This window comes from Dama dama, chromosome 13, assembly GCF_033118175.1.
Source record: "Dama dama isolate Ldn47 chromosome 13, ASM3311817v1, whole genome shotgun sequence".
NCBI lineage: Eukaryota > Metazoa > Chordata > Mammalia > Artiodactyla > Cervidae > Dama > Dama dama.
The window spans coordinates 54,569,215-54,587,160 of NC_083693.1; the positions used below are offsets into that span (position 1 = coordinate 54,569,215).

A 17,946-nucleotide genomic window follows, 5' to 3' on the forward strand; every position below is an offset into this window, starting at 1 on the left:
GCTGCCACTAAAGTTTTCCTGGTTCCTTCTAGCTACTAAGGGATTACATGACTGATTCACTCCTCTCCTTGTCTCCTGGCAGCTAAATGGGAATATTGGAGAGCTGCCAGAAGGGTAGGTAGCCAACCTGCTTGCCCTTGTTTGAGCCCGCCAGCTTTTTAATAACAGAAGTAGGGTCAAGTAAGTGAAATCACAAACTGAGGAGAGTATTCTGAGAATGCAAAGGCAGTTAATGTCCTTCCAAACCTCGGATGGCTGGCAACCCTTGGCAGAATAATCTATGATTTGTGGCACCTGACCCTTCCACTGTGACTGTTAGCTGTGTATTCACTAGAAACATATTTACAGAATCTCTCCATTAGCAAAGATGGCTAGTGTGTGATTACCCAATTGTCATGGTCACACTAGGATTTTGATACAGTCCCTATTCACAAAAGAAAAACTGCACTAAACTGCACACAGGACTCATTTAAAGCAGGGATCCTCAATCAATAGATCAAGACTTCTGGTAGATCTCAAAGAGATTATCACAGTCTGGCTCCCCCTCCCTCCCCACCCCAAGACCAATTCCCACCTCCCCCCATCCAAAGGCAAGACAGAATCTCCTTTATTCCTTTGAACCCTTAAGAATTCTTAATAAAGTTAAGAATAATTAGCTTTAAGAATTATCCAAAGAGATGAGACTGTTTAAAATAGACTCCACCTCAGAAAACACCGGAAGAGAAAACTACTTGTTTAAACTAGCTATCATTGCTCACATTTATGTAGCACTTTCAGCAAAGTACTTTTTCCTCATTTAAAATGCTTTATTTACAAAGGCAGAGCTAGGCTGTAGGCTGGCTTTCCTTCATTACTAGAATCAAATACAAAGAACATTAAAAAAAATTTTTTTTTGGTCTGCAGCAAGTGATAATGACAGCACTTGCTATTAAAAAGTTTATTGGGAAGTTTCAAAAGTGGTATCTCCCTGCTCCCTTTGCAGATACATAACATTGAGGTCTAGGCACCAGAAAATTCTTCTTGTTTACATCCTATGTTGGCCGGTTCCAGGGTGCATGAGAAAGGTGAAGCAGTCAATTAGGGAACTGAATCAGACTCACTGGGAGCAAATATGTGGTCGTGAATCAAAACAGAAAAATCCCGATAAACCGAAGTCACTGGTATATGTCTCCCAGATGAGATGATCTGAGTGACAAAGTCGCATCGGATAAATAAATGAAGGCGATAAACTCACCACAGTTCAAGAACTACTACTAAGGTGACCTGATCTGATACTAACCGCAGGCGACCCTGGGGAACCGCAGTGGGGTGAAACGCCCTGAGAATCGCTGACATCCTGCCGGCCCGGCAGGGGATGCCTGGAACCCCGCGTTCTGGACCGAGCCCGCCGGAGAGAGGCTGGAGGCCGCCCAGGGCGCTCCGGGCCTGGACGCTGGCCGGAGCCAGGCAGCGAGGCCCCACGCCGGCCGGGCCGGTACGAGGGCGGAGGAAGCCGGAGCGCGGAAGAGACCACCGTCCCTCTCCCACGTCCAGGCGCTGAGGGGCCACAGTGGATCCCGGGAGAGAGGGGGGTGAAGGAGCAGCTCCGGGCCACGCGTCGGTTGCAGTAACCGCGCCGCCTGGCAGTGGCGCCGGGCGCCTTAGAAGCATCGGCTCCACCTCGGAAAGCCGGACGCCGGCCCCGACCGGCGCCTGCTGCCCGGAGCTCGCGCGGGGACCAGCAGGCCAACCAGCGCGGGTGGAAAAGCCCCGCGCTCCAGCGGAACTGAGGAGCCCAGTCGGGGACTTGGGGACGCCCCAAGAGTTTGGGCGCCCCTGGAAGCAGGGAGTCATCTCCACGCGGTTCTTCCCAGGCGACCTGAATTCAGCCCTGAGAAGAAGCTCCGGGCATTAGCGTGGCCACAGGGGAAGAAAGAAGAGTTATTTACATGGGGGGAGGGGCGGGTGGGAGGACTGTGAGGAAACCTTGCCGAAAAGAAATCCCCCATCACCACCAAAACCGATCCTAAGAAGTCCTGAGGTTCTTCGCCTGGAGATTTCACTTTAAAAGCTGAAGAACAAAAAAAAAAAAAAAAAAAAATTATTCCACTGCTTTTAATTGAAGTAAACAGTGCAACAAATCCTAACTCAAATATGATTGCAGTGAGATTAGGGTCTAATTGCTTAGGGTTCAGGTGGAATCTGCGGGCTAAATCCTACAGGGCCAATCTGAATTTCACAATCATTCTGTCAAAAGGAGAGCGATGAGAGCCCACACGCTTCCTAACAAGTCATTTTTAACAGTTACAAGCTTCGCACAAAGACCACACAGGGCGTCTAAGAGATGCAAATCTAATCCCTGGTCATTCTACAGGCCTTCAACAAAGATGTGCTAAACCCTAATAGAAAAGAAATCAGTTCTCTGTCACCAGCTCCTGGTAAAATCTATTAGAGAATGGACAGAGCCGCATCTACAGCAGTTGCTGCAAAGGTTAAGGACAAGTACAAATAAGAGGGACCCAGTTTTGTTTTCCGTGTGAAATATCGGTCGAAGCTAACCCCAAATGAGTGACGGGATTCGATCCGTGGCTTCGCATTCATTTGAATGCTAGAAAATAATAATAATAAACACACGCATTAAGACTTTCGAAGACTCCGTTTCTGAATTTTAGGAGATGAAACAAATCCCTGCCCCCACCCAAAGTTGGATGTCTTTGCCTCCGAAATTATCGAAGAATATTAACGGAGGTGAGAGGTCCAGGAGGGAGGACCTGGGAGTCTGGAGCCGTCTGGCCGGCCTTTGCTTGCATGCGATGCCTCTTCATTCGCAGGAAAAAAACCCGACGGCGGAGCCGCAGTGGGGCAGGGGCCCGGGATGCGCCACGCCTCCGGCCGCTGGGGCCGAGCGGCAGCCGCGCTCGGCCTGGGTCCCTCTCCTCGGTCCCTCTCGAGGGCTGGGGGAGGGAAGGGGCGTGAGGCCTGGTGCCTCACAGGCCAGGAAGCATCTCAAATGTGCCCTTCTGCAGTCACCGAACACATGAGGTCCTCACGAACAGTGTCATCATGCTGAGGTATTAAAAGAGTTAATACATTTCCGCTCAAATGTATCACACTGTGCGCGAGACCCTTTAAAAAGGGAGGGCCCCGGGGAATCCAGGGCCCTGGGAGAAGCCGGCAAGCCGGCTGGGCGAGGGGAGCAGGGGATGCCGGGCCGGTCACTGAGGGTTGAGGGGATTCCCTTCTCTTCCCCGAGGGGCAGAGACCCCGGGGACCCGGCCAGCCCTGGCCCCTTCCCGGGCTGCGAGCGCCCCGTACAGCCGGGCGCGCCCGGGTAGAACCTGGGGAGCGCGCTCCTGCACAGACGTAGTTCTGCCCGCAGCGCGTTCTCCGGGGTCACGGGGAATCGACCGTCCCCTGCGACCCGCCTTCCACCAGGGGAAGCGGCCCAGGACCCGAAGGCAAGGGTTGCGGGGCGGCCTGGGATCCGAGTCCCAGCGGAATAGCCCTGCAGTCCTCCCAGGAGGCTGGGACCCTCTCCACGTGGCCCATCCTTCGAGGCTGAGTCGAAAGGACGGCGACGAGAGGGGGCGCTATCCAACAGTCACGGTCGGCAAGCATCAATTTTTCGGAAGTCCCTTCTCCACCTGCAGGGAGGAGGGCTAGGGCACTTGTACGAAGGAAAAAATTTTTGTATGTTTCCACGGAAGTTTCCAGAAGCCACTGTTTCCTCACCGGGTGGTTCCGCCCTCTGCCACCACCCTTTCCCGCAACCTCCCCCCGACCCCCATCAGATCTCTCGGAATTTGCTCCTCCCCGGGGTTCACCGCCTCGAGCTGGCCAGGCTGGAATTTGGAAGGCGAACTCCAGTCCCTAGCCCCTTCGCTCCGTAGCCCTTTAATTGGCTCTGGCAGAAAGTCTCCATTCGTAAGATATGCCTGCAGGGAAGGAAGGGGTTGTTAGATTCGCCTCTCAGTTCAAACACGGAACACCATACACAGACCTGTTCCCTCCTCAGCCCATTCAATGCCTGCCCAGGCCAGGCGTACCTATGCTTTAGGTGGGGGCTGTATTCCTTCCTTCCCATCTATTGACATTAATTGGATTTCTCGGCGCTTGCTGGTTCTCTTTGCTTTCCTCATTTTTCTCGCTAGTCCTCTGATAGGCTGACCTTGGCGGTTCTCTGGTCTCCTTACCCCCCAACTGGCCTCCCATATGGGTCTTGCTGGCTTTCATTCTTTATGACTTAGCACATCCACTTTATCTGCTTTTCCTTTTAGTACTGACATTAGGAAAATGATACCGGATTACCTATGAAGTAATACTGCATCTATGAGGCTGGAATTGGGCAAGTACGCAAGGAAAATGTAGGCACTGAAATGAAAAAAAAAAAAACAGAAAACGAGGAGGATGAGGAAACAAGGGGAAAGTAGATACTGAAGTCACTTTGGGCTATAAATACAAGAATATGATATTTCCTGCAGGTGATCTTTGGGTCCTAAGGAGAGTCTGCCACATCAGCCTTGCAAGTCAGGGACAGAACTTTCTGAGTAAGGCAGGCTGAAGTTTCCTCCCCCTGACTAGGATTGCTGCGGAAGATGGGCCAGCAGTTCTAAACGCTGTATGCCTGGTCCCCAGGGAGGTCCAGGAGGCCGGGAAGGAATTATCACGTATAGACCTGTGCTCCTAGAAATGGTCTGTGGTCAGCATATCTCTATGGGGCTGTCGGGTGGCTGAAACTTCCGGCCAGGAGTCTGCTCTGGCTCTCTGATTCTTTGGAGGGCCATTCCTGTGCTTCCCTTCTGACCACCCAGCCAAGGCCCTTGGGTGGATGAGCTACTGCCAGTCAATCACGTGGACTCTTTGTGAGCCCATGGACTGTAACCTGCCAGGCTCCTCTGTCCACAGGGGTTCTCCAGGCAAGAATACCGGAGTGGGTTGCCATGCCCTCCCTCCGGGGAGCTACTCCCCTACACCTAGCAGATTGAGTCCTACTAGTCCAGCCCCACCCTCCCCTCCTGTCAGTTGTATGAGTTCCATCCTCCTGCTTTGCAGAATCCAGAGTGTGGAGGCTCCCTGTGGTAGGAGACCTGTCCTGCCCCCACCCCTTGGCTCAGGGTGAACATGTGCCTGCAGACCCCTCTCGCTTATCCACAGAATGAGTCCTGGAGGGACGGCCGGATGGGGAGGAACCTACAGAGTTTACAGCTGGTGTGTGCACGTGGGATGTCTTTAGATCTGTGTGGTCCCTATAATTTGACATCTGTTAAAGAGAACATCTCCCCTGGAGGAGGGCATGGCAACCCACCCCAGTATTCTTGCCTGGAGAATCCCCATGAACAGAGGAGCCTGGGGGGCTACAGTCCAGAGGGGTCGCAATGAGTCGGACAGGTCTAAGCAACTAAGCACAGCACAGCGCAGAGAGAACACCCAGGCTTTGGGGATGAGTTTTGCAGAAAATTGAGCAAGTCAGCAAGCGCTGTACAGAATCTCCACCACACACACAGCCCACCCCGCCTCCACCTATGGGTTCTCCTGAGATCTTCCCGGAGGCGAAAATGCTTTGCAAGGACATCTAAAAACACAACGCCTGCCTAAGAGGCACTATCTTGAGGTTAATAAATTATCTCCTTGCAACAAAAAAATGGAATCGACATTAAACACACGCTATTATTAGACCGAATTTCAGCCTAATACAAAGTTCGTTAGATGTTGCTATCTGGGCAGCGACGACGGAATCTCTTTTCCTTAGGAACACTCATCAGGGAAAAATCAGCAGTTCGCTGGCTTTGTTTGATTTCACTTGTTCAAAAAAAGGTTGTACGGTAAGATCGTTTTAAAAATCCCTTCAGGTTAGGGTTTGGATCATCGTCATTACCCAGTGAAGCTAATACATTCATTATATAATCTGGGGTCAAAATACACGGAAAATTTTTTCTCAGCCGCACACCAGACTTCTTGGGGAGCTTTCCAGAAGGGGTTGGGGGCCGGGTGGACAGGCGGCGCTCCGGTCCCCAGCTAGGAACCGGGTGGAGTCACACAGGCTTGGGGATGGGGGAGAGGCTGGGTGGGAGGAGAAATTGGGGCTTTGGGCTGGGCGTTGGGGGTGGGGGAAGCCGCAGTGGGCGGGGTGCTGTTTGCAACCGGGGTTGGAGGGGAGACCTGGGGGGTGGGGAGAGCTGAGGCCGCCGGCAGAAAGGGGCGGAGGGGGGGTGCGGCGCGGTTTGCGGACTGCTGCTTCAACTGATCCTAGAAACCAAAACTTTCTACAGCGAGAGACCATACAACAGCTTGAGATTTTAAGTGCCCACCCTTCTAGCTGAGACCGCTGACAACCAATACGAAACCGCGGGGTCGGAATGGGGCGAGGGGGGGGCTCGGGTCTCCGGCGGTGAGGCTGGGAGGCCTCCGAGCCTGCCCCTGGGTTTAGGTGGCAGCTCACCGCCCCCGTCGCGCTCGGGAAGGACATCGTGGCTCTAAACCGCGAATCTTGGCCCCAGACAACCTCTTCAGGCAGCCCTTCCTTAAAAACAAGTTTGAATTTTTCATCAAATCTTTTACCTGTGTGCTCTTCACGAAATGATTGTTAACCAGCACCTAGGAAAAGCACTAACATGGTTTTTGTCACCTTTCCTGCCGGCTCCCGCGCCACCCCTATCATGGAAGCTCGATATTCTAAGCAATTAAGCTATATATTCAACAGGAATATTCGATTAAAATACATCGGGACTAGAGGCTGATGCATAAGGTCTGAGGCTAGAAGAAAATATTTAGTGCTTGCCTGCAGATTCTGTCACCCATCATCTGCTCAGAAAGCGCTCTGAATCTTTCAGCGTGTCCGGCTCTTATGATTGCAAATGGCCCTGTTTTCAAATGGAAATAAGACTTGCAAACTGATTATGTGTATTGAATCGGAATCACTCACTAGATCCTCTTGTTTAAAATGTATTGAAAAAAGGATGATGGCTGCAGACCTCTGTAACCAGCTCCCTCTCTTCTCAGGGAGGTCGATCTATTTTGCAACTTTTTGCCATTTGAGCATGTTTAAGCTGGATAATTATGTTGCCCTTGTGTCACTGGCCCAACGCAAAGACATGGTACACACACTATCTCCTATTCCGCTCCTTGGCCCTGCTTACTAAAAGCACCATCCCTTAAACACCAGATACACCAAGACACACCACCCACTCATCCACCCTGCCCCAATGCTTCCATCTAAAGACCAGCTCTAACCAGGGAGTCTCAGCTGTCACAAACACCAACAGAACCTCACACACTTCCACTGGGCACAGTTGTTCCTCTCTTCTCCCCTCCAGTCTCCTCTCCTTCCTCTCTCGTCTTAGCAGTGATCAAAACCACAAACACACAAAGCCCCAGCTTCCACAGACACCCAATGAACAGAATCTAAGTACTCAGCCATGCTGAGAATTTTCAACAACTAATTTTAGGTTGGCATGACATTATAGTTGATAGAAAACAGTTCATACAGGAAGGTTAATGTCAACTGTTAGGGATACATGATGGTCCTTGTATGGGACCATTGATGTCAATGATTTTCTCTTTACACCCCTTCCCAATCCTGTGCTAGATGATGGCTGTGGGTGAGTTGGCTTTTGTTAAGTATTTGCAAAGGTTCTCCTGTTTGATTTGCAGACAGACATCAGAGTTTTACCCACTGTGTGAGTTGTAGGTATGACACACTACAGCTCTTCCAAAATTTACTACACCCTGGCCTCAGCCTCAACAGTCCTACCAGGGAGCAGTAATCAACATTTCAGTGACTATTGCAGCTTGGTAAGTAGTAAGGAACTGGCTACAGTTTCTATTTGCCCTGGCCAGAGGCACTGATGTATGCTCTGTGCACACCTGTTGTGCAGTTCTTTCTGAAGCACACTCTCACGGAAAGGAAGAAGCCAGTCACTGCCCAGAACCACCCACCCTCCTTTAGACTCCACCCAGAAAACAGTGCCTTGCAGACCTAAAGGCACCAGAGTGCCCCAGAGGGGAGAGAGGTTTAACCCTCTAGGCTTCAGAGTCTCCTCTGAAAAACCTGCCTGAAAAAAATGTCTGTTCAGAAACCTGGTGCTTTGGGGGCACCTCAGGGGCCCCTAACTTGGAAGTTCTCTCTATACACAGCCATAGCCAGATTTGTAAAACCATTGCCTTGGTCTCCTAGGGTAGAGGAATCAACTTACGGGGACCAGCTCTTAGTCCTCTTCATATCATTACGGTAATTCCCAGTTTTATATCTGTGCTCGAGCGCACACACCTAGCCTTGTGTGTGCCCAGATCAGGTAAATTGGTAGCACACAGACCAAATAAACTCTTGTTTTCCTAGAGCTTTGGACACCTTCACACGACCACACTGGTGCTAGGTAAGGTGGAGGCTGGGCCGTTCTGGGTGACTCTTCCACAGGATGGCTCCAGGATGTAGCACCCAGAAAAGGGTATCCAAGGATACTTTTCAGGTCCTGACATCTTTCGTAGAAATGACATCATCAACAATCACCCCAAACCCTAGAAATGCGAAGTTTAACACTTCACCGACAGCCAGGTGTTACTGACAATTCCATGTAGCAATGAAAGACTGGACTAGCAGAAATGTACAAGATGTACAAAACGGGGAAAGGAGGAGGGAAAGTTTGTCTTTTTATTGTCAAACTCAGACCTGCCCTCTTATTTCCAGTGCTCTGTGAGGGCCAGAAGAGGGGGAGCTGCTAGGGGCAGCAAAGTTTCCATCTGTTTTTGCTCATACTAATGAACAAAAAAACCGTTCATACTAATGATTTCTACTAGTGGATAATGTAGGTGAAGCATATGACAACAACAATTTTTGTTGTAGATTTCTTCAAGAAGTCTCATCTACAGCTGCGTGTCTCAGGCAACAAGTTCATTTTCTTTAAGGACAAATTTTAATATTTTCCCCCAAAATAATTAGTTCTGTGACATGAAAATAAATTAATATTCCAATTTGAAGTGGGAAAAAGCTAACAAAGGTTTCTGTTTACTTGATTTTCTTAAGGAAAACTGTTTCATGTGACCTCTTCCTTGAGATAGTAAACACATTCAACTTTCTTACATCTAATGGTTTCTATAAGATCCCCTACTAAGAAAATCCTATGTTAATTTTTTCTTTTTGAAGATTTTATAAAGTAGATACATAAGATACATACACATGTACATATATATCTATAATACACATATAGACAGGTGTCTTTTTTTCAGACAAGTTGTCTTATGCAGCCTATGTACATGTGGACAGTCAGATGTGAATATTGTATTGGATAAAAGAACCCTCTTTAACAAAGTCTGTTACTGCCTGTGGTTTTTTTTTTAATGTTTGTTTCCATTTCAAGCAGAACACTAACAGTGTCCTGCAAATAACTAAAAGAGAAATAAAACAAGACAGTCCATTTAAATCTCAGCCTTTCCAAAACTTTGTTACAACTCAACTAATAACAAAGATGATACACGTTTAGGAAGCAGAGACCGAATGGCAAACATTATCACATGGGAAACCCGGGGCTGTGCCTAGATGCCCTCCGAGTAGGGCATTAGGTCACTATCAGAAAGAAATGCATCCAGCCACTCCAACTGTGGCTTCAGAGGAGGCAGAAGCTGTGCTATCAAGTTGCTGAGACTGGCTCCTCCTCTGTTTCTTTGAGAATCATAGAGGAAAGTTTAGAAACACAACTACTTGGAGGGGAGATGACATTCAGACCTGGTCCTCCCCTTCAATAAACACATTCTGTCGTGTACTCCCATCCACACCCGGTTCCTTCAGCGACTTGGATGGACAGGCTTGCCACAGAGGGTGGTTGGTGAATAGGACACTTTCCTGAAGCTACCTGCCAAAGGGACACCAGAAAACTTTCCGTGCTCCAAGTTGAGGCAGAAGCCCCAAATTGAGGCCCATAGAGGATGGCCCGAAGTCACAAGAATACATTTGCACAACCACAGGCACATCGGTCAGAAGGCAGGGAGGACCAGAGGGAGGTGGTATCCAGTATTTTCTAACAGGGAACTGATCAAGGAACACATTCAGTCTCATCCTTCCCAATACTGGAGGCTGTCGCTTTCCACCCATTCTGAAAGACAGCAGCATTTGAAACAAACCAGCTGGCAAACCATGCCCAAGAGCCACATCATCTCAGATTCACATTTCTCAACAGGCTTTCTACTTCTCAGCAAATAATATCCTCCATCCTTGGCTCCCGCTGCCACCCCCCAACACACACACCAATCATTGGGGGGAGGGGAGAGTGATGTCTAGAGAGACTGGTGGCATCAGATCAGAATTCAAGGCAGCTTCCCACAACTCTCTTGTTTATAGAAAATGAATGTCTGCCTGGCTTGCTTTTAGTTCAGGAAAGGGGTCAGTCTTTATCAGCAAGGTTCACACAGATCCTGGATCCCCCCCCCCCCCACCTCCTTATCTTAAATTGACCCGCTTTTAAGATAAAGCCATAATAGAGAAAGCATTGACCTTACCTGGTCCCTATTGAGTTGGAAGTCAGAAAACCCCGCTCTCCTCTCCTCTTAGCTCGGGTCGCCTGAGAAGAGACTCGGCGCTACCTTTTGGGCACTCGCGACTGGAGAAGGCCGCTCATCCGCGCCCAGACGCCCGCAAGCGCGCTCTGAGAGTGTGCGGCCTCTAACGTCTGAGGCTTCTTCCCTGGCGTCTCAAAATCGGACACCCCAGTGCCGAGCCCTAGGCCTGTCCCCGCCCCGGGAGGATTTCAAATCCCTTGGAAGGCTCCCGAGCCAGTCTTGCCCTTAGAAAGGCCAAGCCCTTAAGCAGTGGGAAGAAGAACTGCCTCCGGCGAAGCCCTTGGAAGTGGAGCGCGCGGGGCCTCCCCCGCCTCCAGGAGTTAGGGAGCGTTTCTTGCGGAGTCGGCTCCGGCCTGGCTCTGATTTCACTCCTGGGCCCTCGAGTTACTTCCCACCGACCCGGCCCGGGTCCCAGAGCCTCTGTCCGGGCTGCTGACGCATTCCCTGCCCCCTCCCGCCTTCTGGGCCTGGAGGACTCCAGCTGTACCCGCCTGTGTCCCTGTTGCGGGGTGGCGGCAGGCCGGCCTCCCCCTTCTTTCCTGCTCAGAGGATCTCTGTCCCAATCTTCACGCCGCCCCCAAGCCCGGCCAGGCCAGCTGAGAGGGTTGCTTTCCTGCCTCTCCGACCCACAACTCCGGGCTCCCAGGCTGGGGCGGGGGTGGGGGAGTCGCTTTGGGATGCTAAACATCAAACAAGCCAAGCCTGGGGTTTCAGGCCCTGAAGCCACTAGAGCCGCTCTCCAAGACTCTCCACAAAGTCCTCGTGTTTACATGGCGGCGTTGGGGGTGGGGAACAGGAGGAAGGGGGGTGGGATGCCGTCTGCAAAAATCTCCCCCATTTCCTGCAGCAGCCGTCGGGACCTCGGGATGGATGGGGTGCTTAGGTGGCGGCGCTCAGCTCCTCCTGGATCTGGGGGCAAACTGCGCGGCCCCCACGCGTGGGGAAGTTTCCCCATTAGGGACATCCCCAGAAAGCTGAGTTCTTCTTAGCAGAGACCAGAAGCTCCCCGGGCCAGAGATGCTGCAGACTTAGGGGAGGTCCATGACTGAAGAGGACAAAAGATCGAAGAGGCTGGCAGGGTGTGCGGGTAAAGTGGATCTCCAGTCTTTGGTGTTTTACTGAGCCCAGCGCTCACCCATTTCCCTATCGAGACGCTTCAGATTGCCTTCCAGGGCCGCTTCCTGCAGCTACAGCAGTCTCGCGGTCAGAAACGGAGTGAGTGGACCCCGCGTGACCGACGGAGAGAAGCGGCCAAGGCCCTGTTCGTCTCGGTCCTGTCTGCAGACACGACTCCGTTCGCCCTTTTCCCGGGACCAGTAAACAGACTTCCAAATTAAGTCAGCTCTAGACGGCGGGGGGGCGGGGAGGGGAAAGAACATATTCGGTAGTAACTCCATCCAGGGCAAGGGTGATCAGACTGAGTGCCATAGCTCACTAGAATTGTGAATCTCAGTGGCCCGCTCCGCAGCCAGTTGGAGTGGGGTGGGCAGCCCCGCTGAGGGCCCGCCCGGCCCCTTCCACGCTCCTGTGTTGGGCGTGGGGGCAGGTCGAGCGTAAGCTCCCACCCCACAGAATTCAGACCTTAGCTGTAACATCTTCCCTGCCCAGCCGGGTCTGACCTGGGTGATTTAACCACCTTCACAAACTGCCCCGGGGGCTACTGCTGCCCATTCCAACACCAGTGTTCAACCTTTCCAGATTTTCCTTTGTTTTCCAAAATGTGAGGCCTCCTGAGAATTCTCCCAACCAGCACACCCTGTAGATCCAACCAGTCACCCTCTTGAAATCTCTGAGTCTCTTCTAGATACTGAAAACAGTATCTCAGCAGTCAGACACGAGAGAGAAAGCCCTCCTCGTCCACAGTTAGGGCACCACGAGAAAAGAGTCCCCAGAAACTCAACAGAAAAGACTGCTGGTGCTAGCAAGCGGCACCCCCCCCCCCCCTTTTTCCTTACAAGTTCCTGGGGCTTGAGGGTGGCGATTCAGGAAGACAGAGATGGAATCAGAATGAGCTGAAAAAAAAGAGGAAGAAAAGGTAGAGGCAGGCGAGACAGGAAAAAAGAAAGTTGAAATTCTAGGCGATAAATGAGTACATGCCAAATAGGATCACACCCCCCCCCCCATTCAAATACTTTCGGACCTAGAGAAAAGTGCTGGGAGGGGCTCTGTCCACGGTGCACTCAGTCACTTTTCCTGTAGGTACATCAGAGATGACACAGAAGGAGCAACAGATTACCTAAGGACTATGACTTCTGTCTACACCTCTCTTTCTTCTTCCCCTCCCCAGAGCAACTAAGAGTTCCCCAACAGCTACATCAGTGTACCAAAGAGACTGAGAAATTAGAGGTAGCAAGAGAGGTCAAAGATTTTTTTTTTCCTTCCCAGGGGTGGATGTTGAGAGGGGATGTGATGGGGGAGAAGTGGAGAGTTGGGAATAGGAGAAAGATTCCTTGCTACAAAGATTTAGGAGGCCAGGAGCCCAGAGATGAAAATCTTGGAACAAAGCAGAAAGCCCTGCCAGGGGTGTTCCCAAGGCCAGCAGCCCAGTCAGACACCTTCCCGGGCCACAAAAGCTACAAGAAGCCGCTGCGCAGCTTGTGTGGGGGAATAACTGTTTTAGAGCAGAGACGAAACCCACGACTTCCCCACTTTCTCAAAAACAATCTCCCACCACATCCTAGTCCCAAGGAGGCTCTGCCAAGGATTAGAAATAAAGAATTAATGTTGAAACCTACAGGGATGATCCGTCTATAAAAATAATTGTTTATTCAGGATTCTTTAAAAATGGAATGTCCAAGGTCGACTGTTTTAAAAGGTTGGCTCAGCTGTATAAGACCACTGTAGATACTTCTGTGGTTTTAAGACACAGAAGTCTGGCTTTGAAAACTAGTCCTTTGGTGTCTTTCTCTTTCTTTTTCCTCCTGGTGGAAGTAGTTTAGCTTTTCTACTCTCTATTGCCGAATCCCAAGACTGCTCAAGGTTTGGTTCGACTTAATTCAGAAGCAGAACAAAACTCTCTCTTCCCGTGGGGCAAAGACTCTGGTCTCAGCCTCCTTCACTGGTTCAGGATCCTTTGAGCCCCCACACAATTCGAATCCTGTCAGGCCAATGCTGAGCCACTCCCCCTACTACCAAAAAATGCCATTTAAAGCCAAATCAAAACCAAACAAAAGATGGGGTTTTTAATCAGAAAAAGAATCCTTTTAATTTGTATAATTTATTAGAAGCCTCTTAGGAACTATATTTAAGCCAGATATCTACATAAGTTACAACAGAAAAAGACTGACGCTGCAAATACCAAACTGCCAAATATACACAGATTTGTCTTGGCCCATAAAAAATATGATGGGCTGGGGATGGGGACGGGGACTGGTTTTCTTGTTTTTGCTTTTTACAACAAAATGTACAGATTACTAAAAACTAAGTGTTTAGTCCAACTTTTGACAGCGTTTTACAACTACAAGTTCACATCAAACATAAAACGATTTTAACCAGGGCCGGTCTCAGCTGAGCCTGGGTGGCCAGAGGGGGCAGGAGGGGGCATTTCCTTTGTGTCAGTGGCAAGTGGGTTCCGTCTTTTCCTTTCCCCAGCCCCCTGTCGCCCCTTCAAAGAAATCCCAGTATTTACAAGCGAGTCCACTTTCCTGGCACGGTGTACCCAGAGTGAAGATTTCGATCTTAAGTGTCCAGAGCCATGTCAGCGTAGAGCCGTCTCCAAACTACATCCCGCCCGAGCGTGGGAAACCTATTTGAATCACCCCAAAGACACCCCCAAAGCGGTTCTTGTTATGTCCTTCTCTGTTTAAAGACTCCTTAGAAGAACTGGATTCGCTTGGTCGTTTTATTTTCTTTAAAAAAAAAAAAAATCCTGCACATTTTAGAAAAAAAAGGAAAGAAAAGAAAGACGTCCAGCAGTTTGGTCTTTGTGTTTTTTCCCTTGGTCTCAACGGGACAGGTTCTTAAGAAAAGTCGAAGCGCGGGGTGTAGCGGCTGGTTGGTGGTGTGTGGCCGGGCAGGAGGGGAAGCGATGAGGCAGAGCGCTGGGCTAGGCCGGCCCGGCGTGCTCTCACCAGGTCCGACCGTACAGCAAGGTGGAGCACGACATGGTGCCGTAGTCCGAGCCCGAGGAGTTCAGGTGGGGCAGACTGGAGACCTGGCCCTGCAGCGCCGCGGGGCTGGCGGCGTGGTGCGCCAGGTCCGGAGACTGGCCCGCGCTGCCCGGCTGGTGGCCCGGGTGGGCACCCAGGCCGGGGCCACCGCTGCCCACTGAGATGGCTGCCGCGGCCGCCTGAGCGGCCTGCGCCTGCTGCTGCGCCTGCTGCTGCGCGTGGCCTTGCAGGCTGGCGGCGCCCGGCGCGGGGGCGCCCGCCTGGCAGGGTTTGCCGTCTTTCACCAGGACCGGCACGGCCACGCGGCGCGGGGACTGCTGCTGCGCTTGCTGCTGCTGCTGCTGGCACCCCGCGCCCCCGCCGCCGCCGCCGCTGTCCTGCTGCAGTTGCTGCTGGGCCGCCTTGTCCTTGGCTTGGCGCTTCATCTTGTAGCGGTGGTTCTGGAACCAGATCTTGACCTGCGTGGGCGTCAGGTGGATCATGCTGGCCAGGTGCTCGCGCTCCGGCGCGGACAGGTACTTCTGTTGCTTGAAGCGTCGCTCCAGCTCATACACCTGCGCCTGGGAGAAGAGCACCCGGCGCTTCCGGCGCGGTGCGCTTGGCAGCGGGGCCATGTTCTTGCTCACGTCCCCCAGAGAGCCCAGGCCGCCCATGCCGCTCATGTTCATGCCGCTCGCCGGGCCCATGAAGCGGGAGACTGTAAGCGACAAACGCATAGCGTCGGCAGGGGCCGGGCCGGGCCAGACCCCCTCTGCCGCCTGCGCCCTTGGCCAGCCCGGCCCGCCCCGACGGTGCCCTTCTCACCTAGGTCGCCTCCACCCTGAGAGGCCCAGCCGCGGCGATCGCCGGCGCCTGCCTCGAGGCCGCGCCGTCGAGGAGGTTTACTGGAGAGCTCCCCGCCTCAACCCCGGCTACCTCCCTCAGTCTCGGTGGTGCTTTACCCAAAAAAGCAGAGTGGAGAAAGCCTTCCCTGTTCCTTTCCGGATTCGTGGGGTTAGCCGGCAGCAAACTGGGCTCAGGTCCGGAGCTGGGGTCTAACGGTAGACCCCCAGCTTTGGGAGCTTGGGAGAGGGAGGTGTTCACTTTTGAAAGCTTGAGACCCCAGACTCTTTGTGCCGTGGCCACTGTTTCCTGTCAAGCCCGGTGAGGGCACTGGCTCTGCCCATTTAGAATCCCGTCTGGAGCCGCGCGCCCTCCCACCTGCCTAGCCTGGAGAGTGGGCCAGGCCCCGGGCCCGAGCGCGTCCCAGCAGGGCACCCCCCTCCCGGCCAGGCCGCGCCTCTCCAAGCTCTGCTCAGCCCGGTTCTCTTAGCTGGGGGGACGCCTGCCTCCGCGCTCTCCCGCGCCGGAGCAGAGCGGCCAGTTGGCCGCGCCTGGCAAACGCCAAATACCAGCTCCTGCCCTCAGGACCCCAGGGGTACCGAGTCCCTCTTCTTGGACCCCTCAGCTCAACCAGGGCAGACTCCCCAGCTCCTACACCCGACTCCTTGGCGCCACTGCCCGGCCGCCCACCCCTGATGCCCAGCGCGCAGCCGGCAGGCGCGGCGCCTTCCCGGCAGGTCTTCCCCGCGCCTCCTGCGCTCAACCCGCGGCCCCGCAGTGGGGCGGCCTCACTTACTGGCGGGGAAGCGCGGGTCTGGGTTGGCGCCGTACCATCCGGGGCCCGAGGCGCTGTTCCGCATGGTGTCCTGGTACGGCGGCAGCTCGCTCATGTTGCCCAGGTTGCCGTTGCAGTAGCCCCCCACGGCGGAGTGCGAGAGCTGGGGCACCCCCGCCGCCGTCATGTGGTAGGCGGCGGTGACTGCGCCGTGGTGCCCCACGGCGTGCTGCTGCATGGCCGCGGCCGGCGGTGCCGCCTGGCCCTGCCTGTAAGCCGCCAGCGGAGCCCCGAGGCCGCCGCCCTCCATGCCCACTTTCTTGTAGCTTTCCTCCAGGGGACTCAAGATGTCAGACACTGAGAACGGAGTCGTGTGCTTTGGACTCATCGACATGATTCGGCGGCGGCTGGAGGAGGAAGGAAGAGGAGGAAAAAAAAAAGGGAGAGGGGGAAGGCGAAGCCTCGCTGCTTTTTTTTTTTTTTTTTTCTCCCTTTGCCAAATATTCTGGTGTTACCTTAACGCCGATCTTGTTGGATGTACACGTAACCGAGTGGACCGAGTCCGCCTTAATTGGCTTGAGTGGAGGCTCGGGGGCTGCCTCGCGTTTGTTTTAGCCCGGCGCCAGGTTTTAGGCAGCCACCAGAGGCGGGGCGTAAGCGCTAAAGCAACAAGACAATAGAAGCCTACATCTTGCCCGAGATAATTAGCTTACATGCTGATGACAAGGTAAACACCTTTAAGTTTCACTTGTCAGGATTTTTAGGTCTCAAAGAGGGAGAGAGACAGAGACAGAGACGCGACCCAAAGCATTTCTCCCCCAGACCCCCTACCCTCATTTTTGTGGGGTACGCTGGCGCGCGGGAGGGGGGGTGCGGAGGGGGGGAGGAAAAGGAGGAGGGAACCGAGAGAGGGGAGGGCGAGAGGTGGGATGGGGAGTAGCCGAGGAGGAGGAGGGCTGCTGGGGAGGAAGGAAGGTGAATGCTGCTTTGCAACCAACTTGCGGAGTTACAAAGTGAACCACTTTCCCATTCGGTCGGGGCTCCCGGGGCGGGGACAGGGAGTGGGCAGAGGACGGGGTGGGGGTTTCACCTGAGCCTGCCGGGGCCGCTCCTCCCTCCCGCCGCGGCCTCCCAGCCCCGCGCCTTCCCACTGCCTCCGGACCACATCTGGCTTCGCGGCGCCGAGCCCCAGTCGCCACCAAAGAAGCTCGGGAGTCAGGGGCCGCACCCCGGGGCCGCACTGTTGGTCTGCTTGTCTGTCAGTCTGTCTGCCTCTTCTGCCGCCGTCAGAAGGACACCTCTGCTCCCCGCCCCCTTTCCCCCCTACCCGGGAGAGAATCCCAGCGGGCGGAGGGGGCGCTGAGCAAGGGGGGGATCGGCTGCCGCCGAGAGGCTGTCCCAGATCCCCGCGCCCCCACCCCTTCTCCCCAGCTCAGGGTCTTCTCAGAGGCCCAGGGCCTTCGGCCTCATGCCCACCCCGCCCCCCCAACCCCCACGCGGCTATGCTTCCCCACCCCCACCCCCAGCTAAGGCAAGGACCCACCACTGGCCGCCCGAGCTGAGAAGCTGCGGGAATTCATGCGAAGGGACATCGCTGAAGTTGCTCCACCTCGAACAAACCTGGTGTCCCCGACCCTCGCCCATCGCCCAGACACGGGCAGGTCTGGGACGGGAGCTGACTTTCCGAGGACATCACAGCCCCGCACCCCAGCC

At 53.6% G+C, this 17,946-nt stretch overlaps 1 protein-coding gene across 1 annotated transcript; it reads right to left on the minus strand.

Moving 5' to 3' along the window:
- Positions 1-14,593: 14,593 nt before the first annotated feature.
- On the minus strand, positions 14,594-17,400 carry NKX2-1 (NK2 homeobox 1). Its single transcript, XM_061159672.1, has 3 exons — positions 17,324-17,400; positions 16,255-16,640; positions 14,594-15,333 (listed from the first exon to the last, which is right to left on the minus strand). Exons 1-3 carry the CDS (start codon positions 17,398-17,400, stop codon positions 14,594-14,596), a joined length of 1,203 nt encoding a protein of 400 aa, XP_061015655.1.
- Between the last annotated feature and the right edge of the window lie 546 nt (positions 17,401-17,946).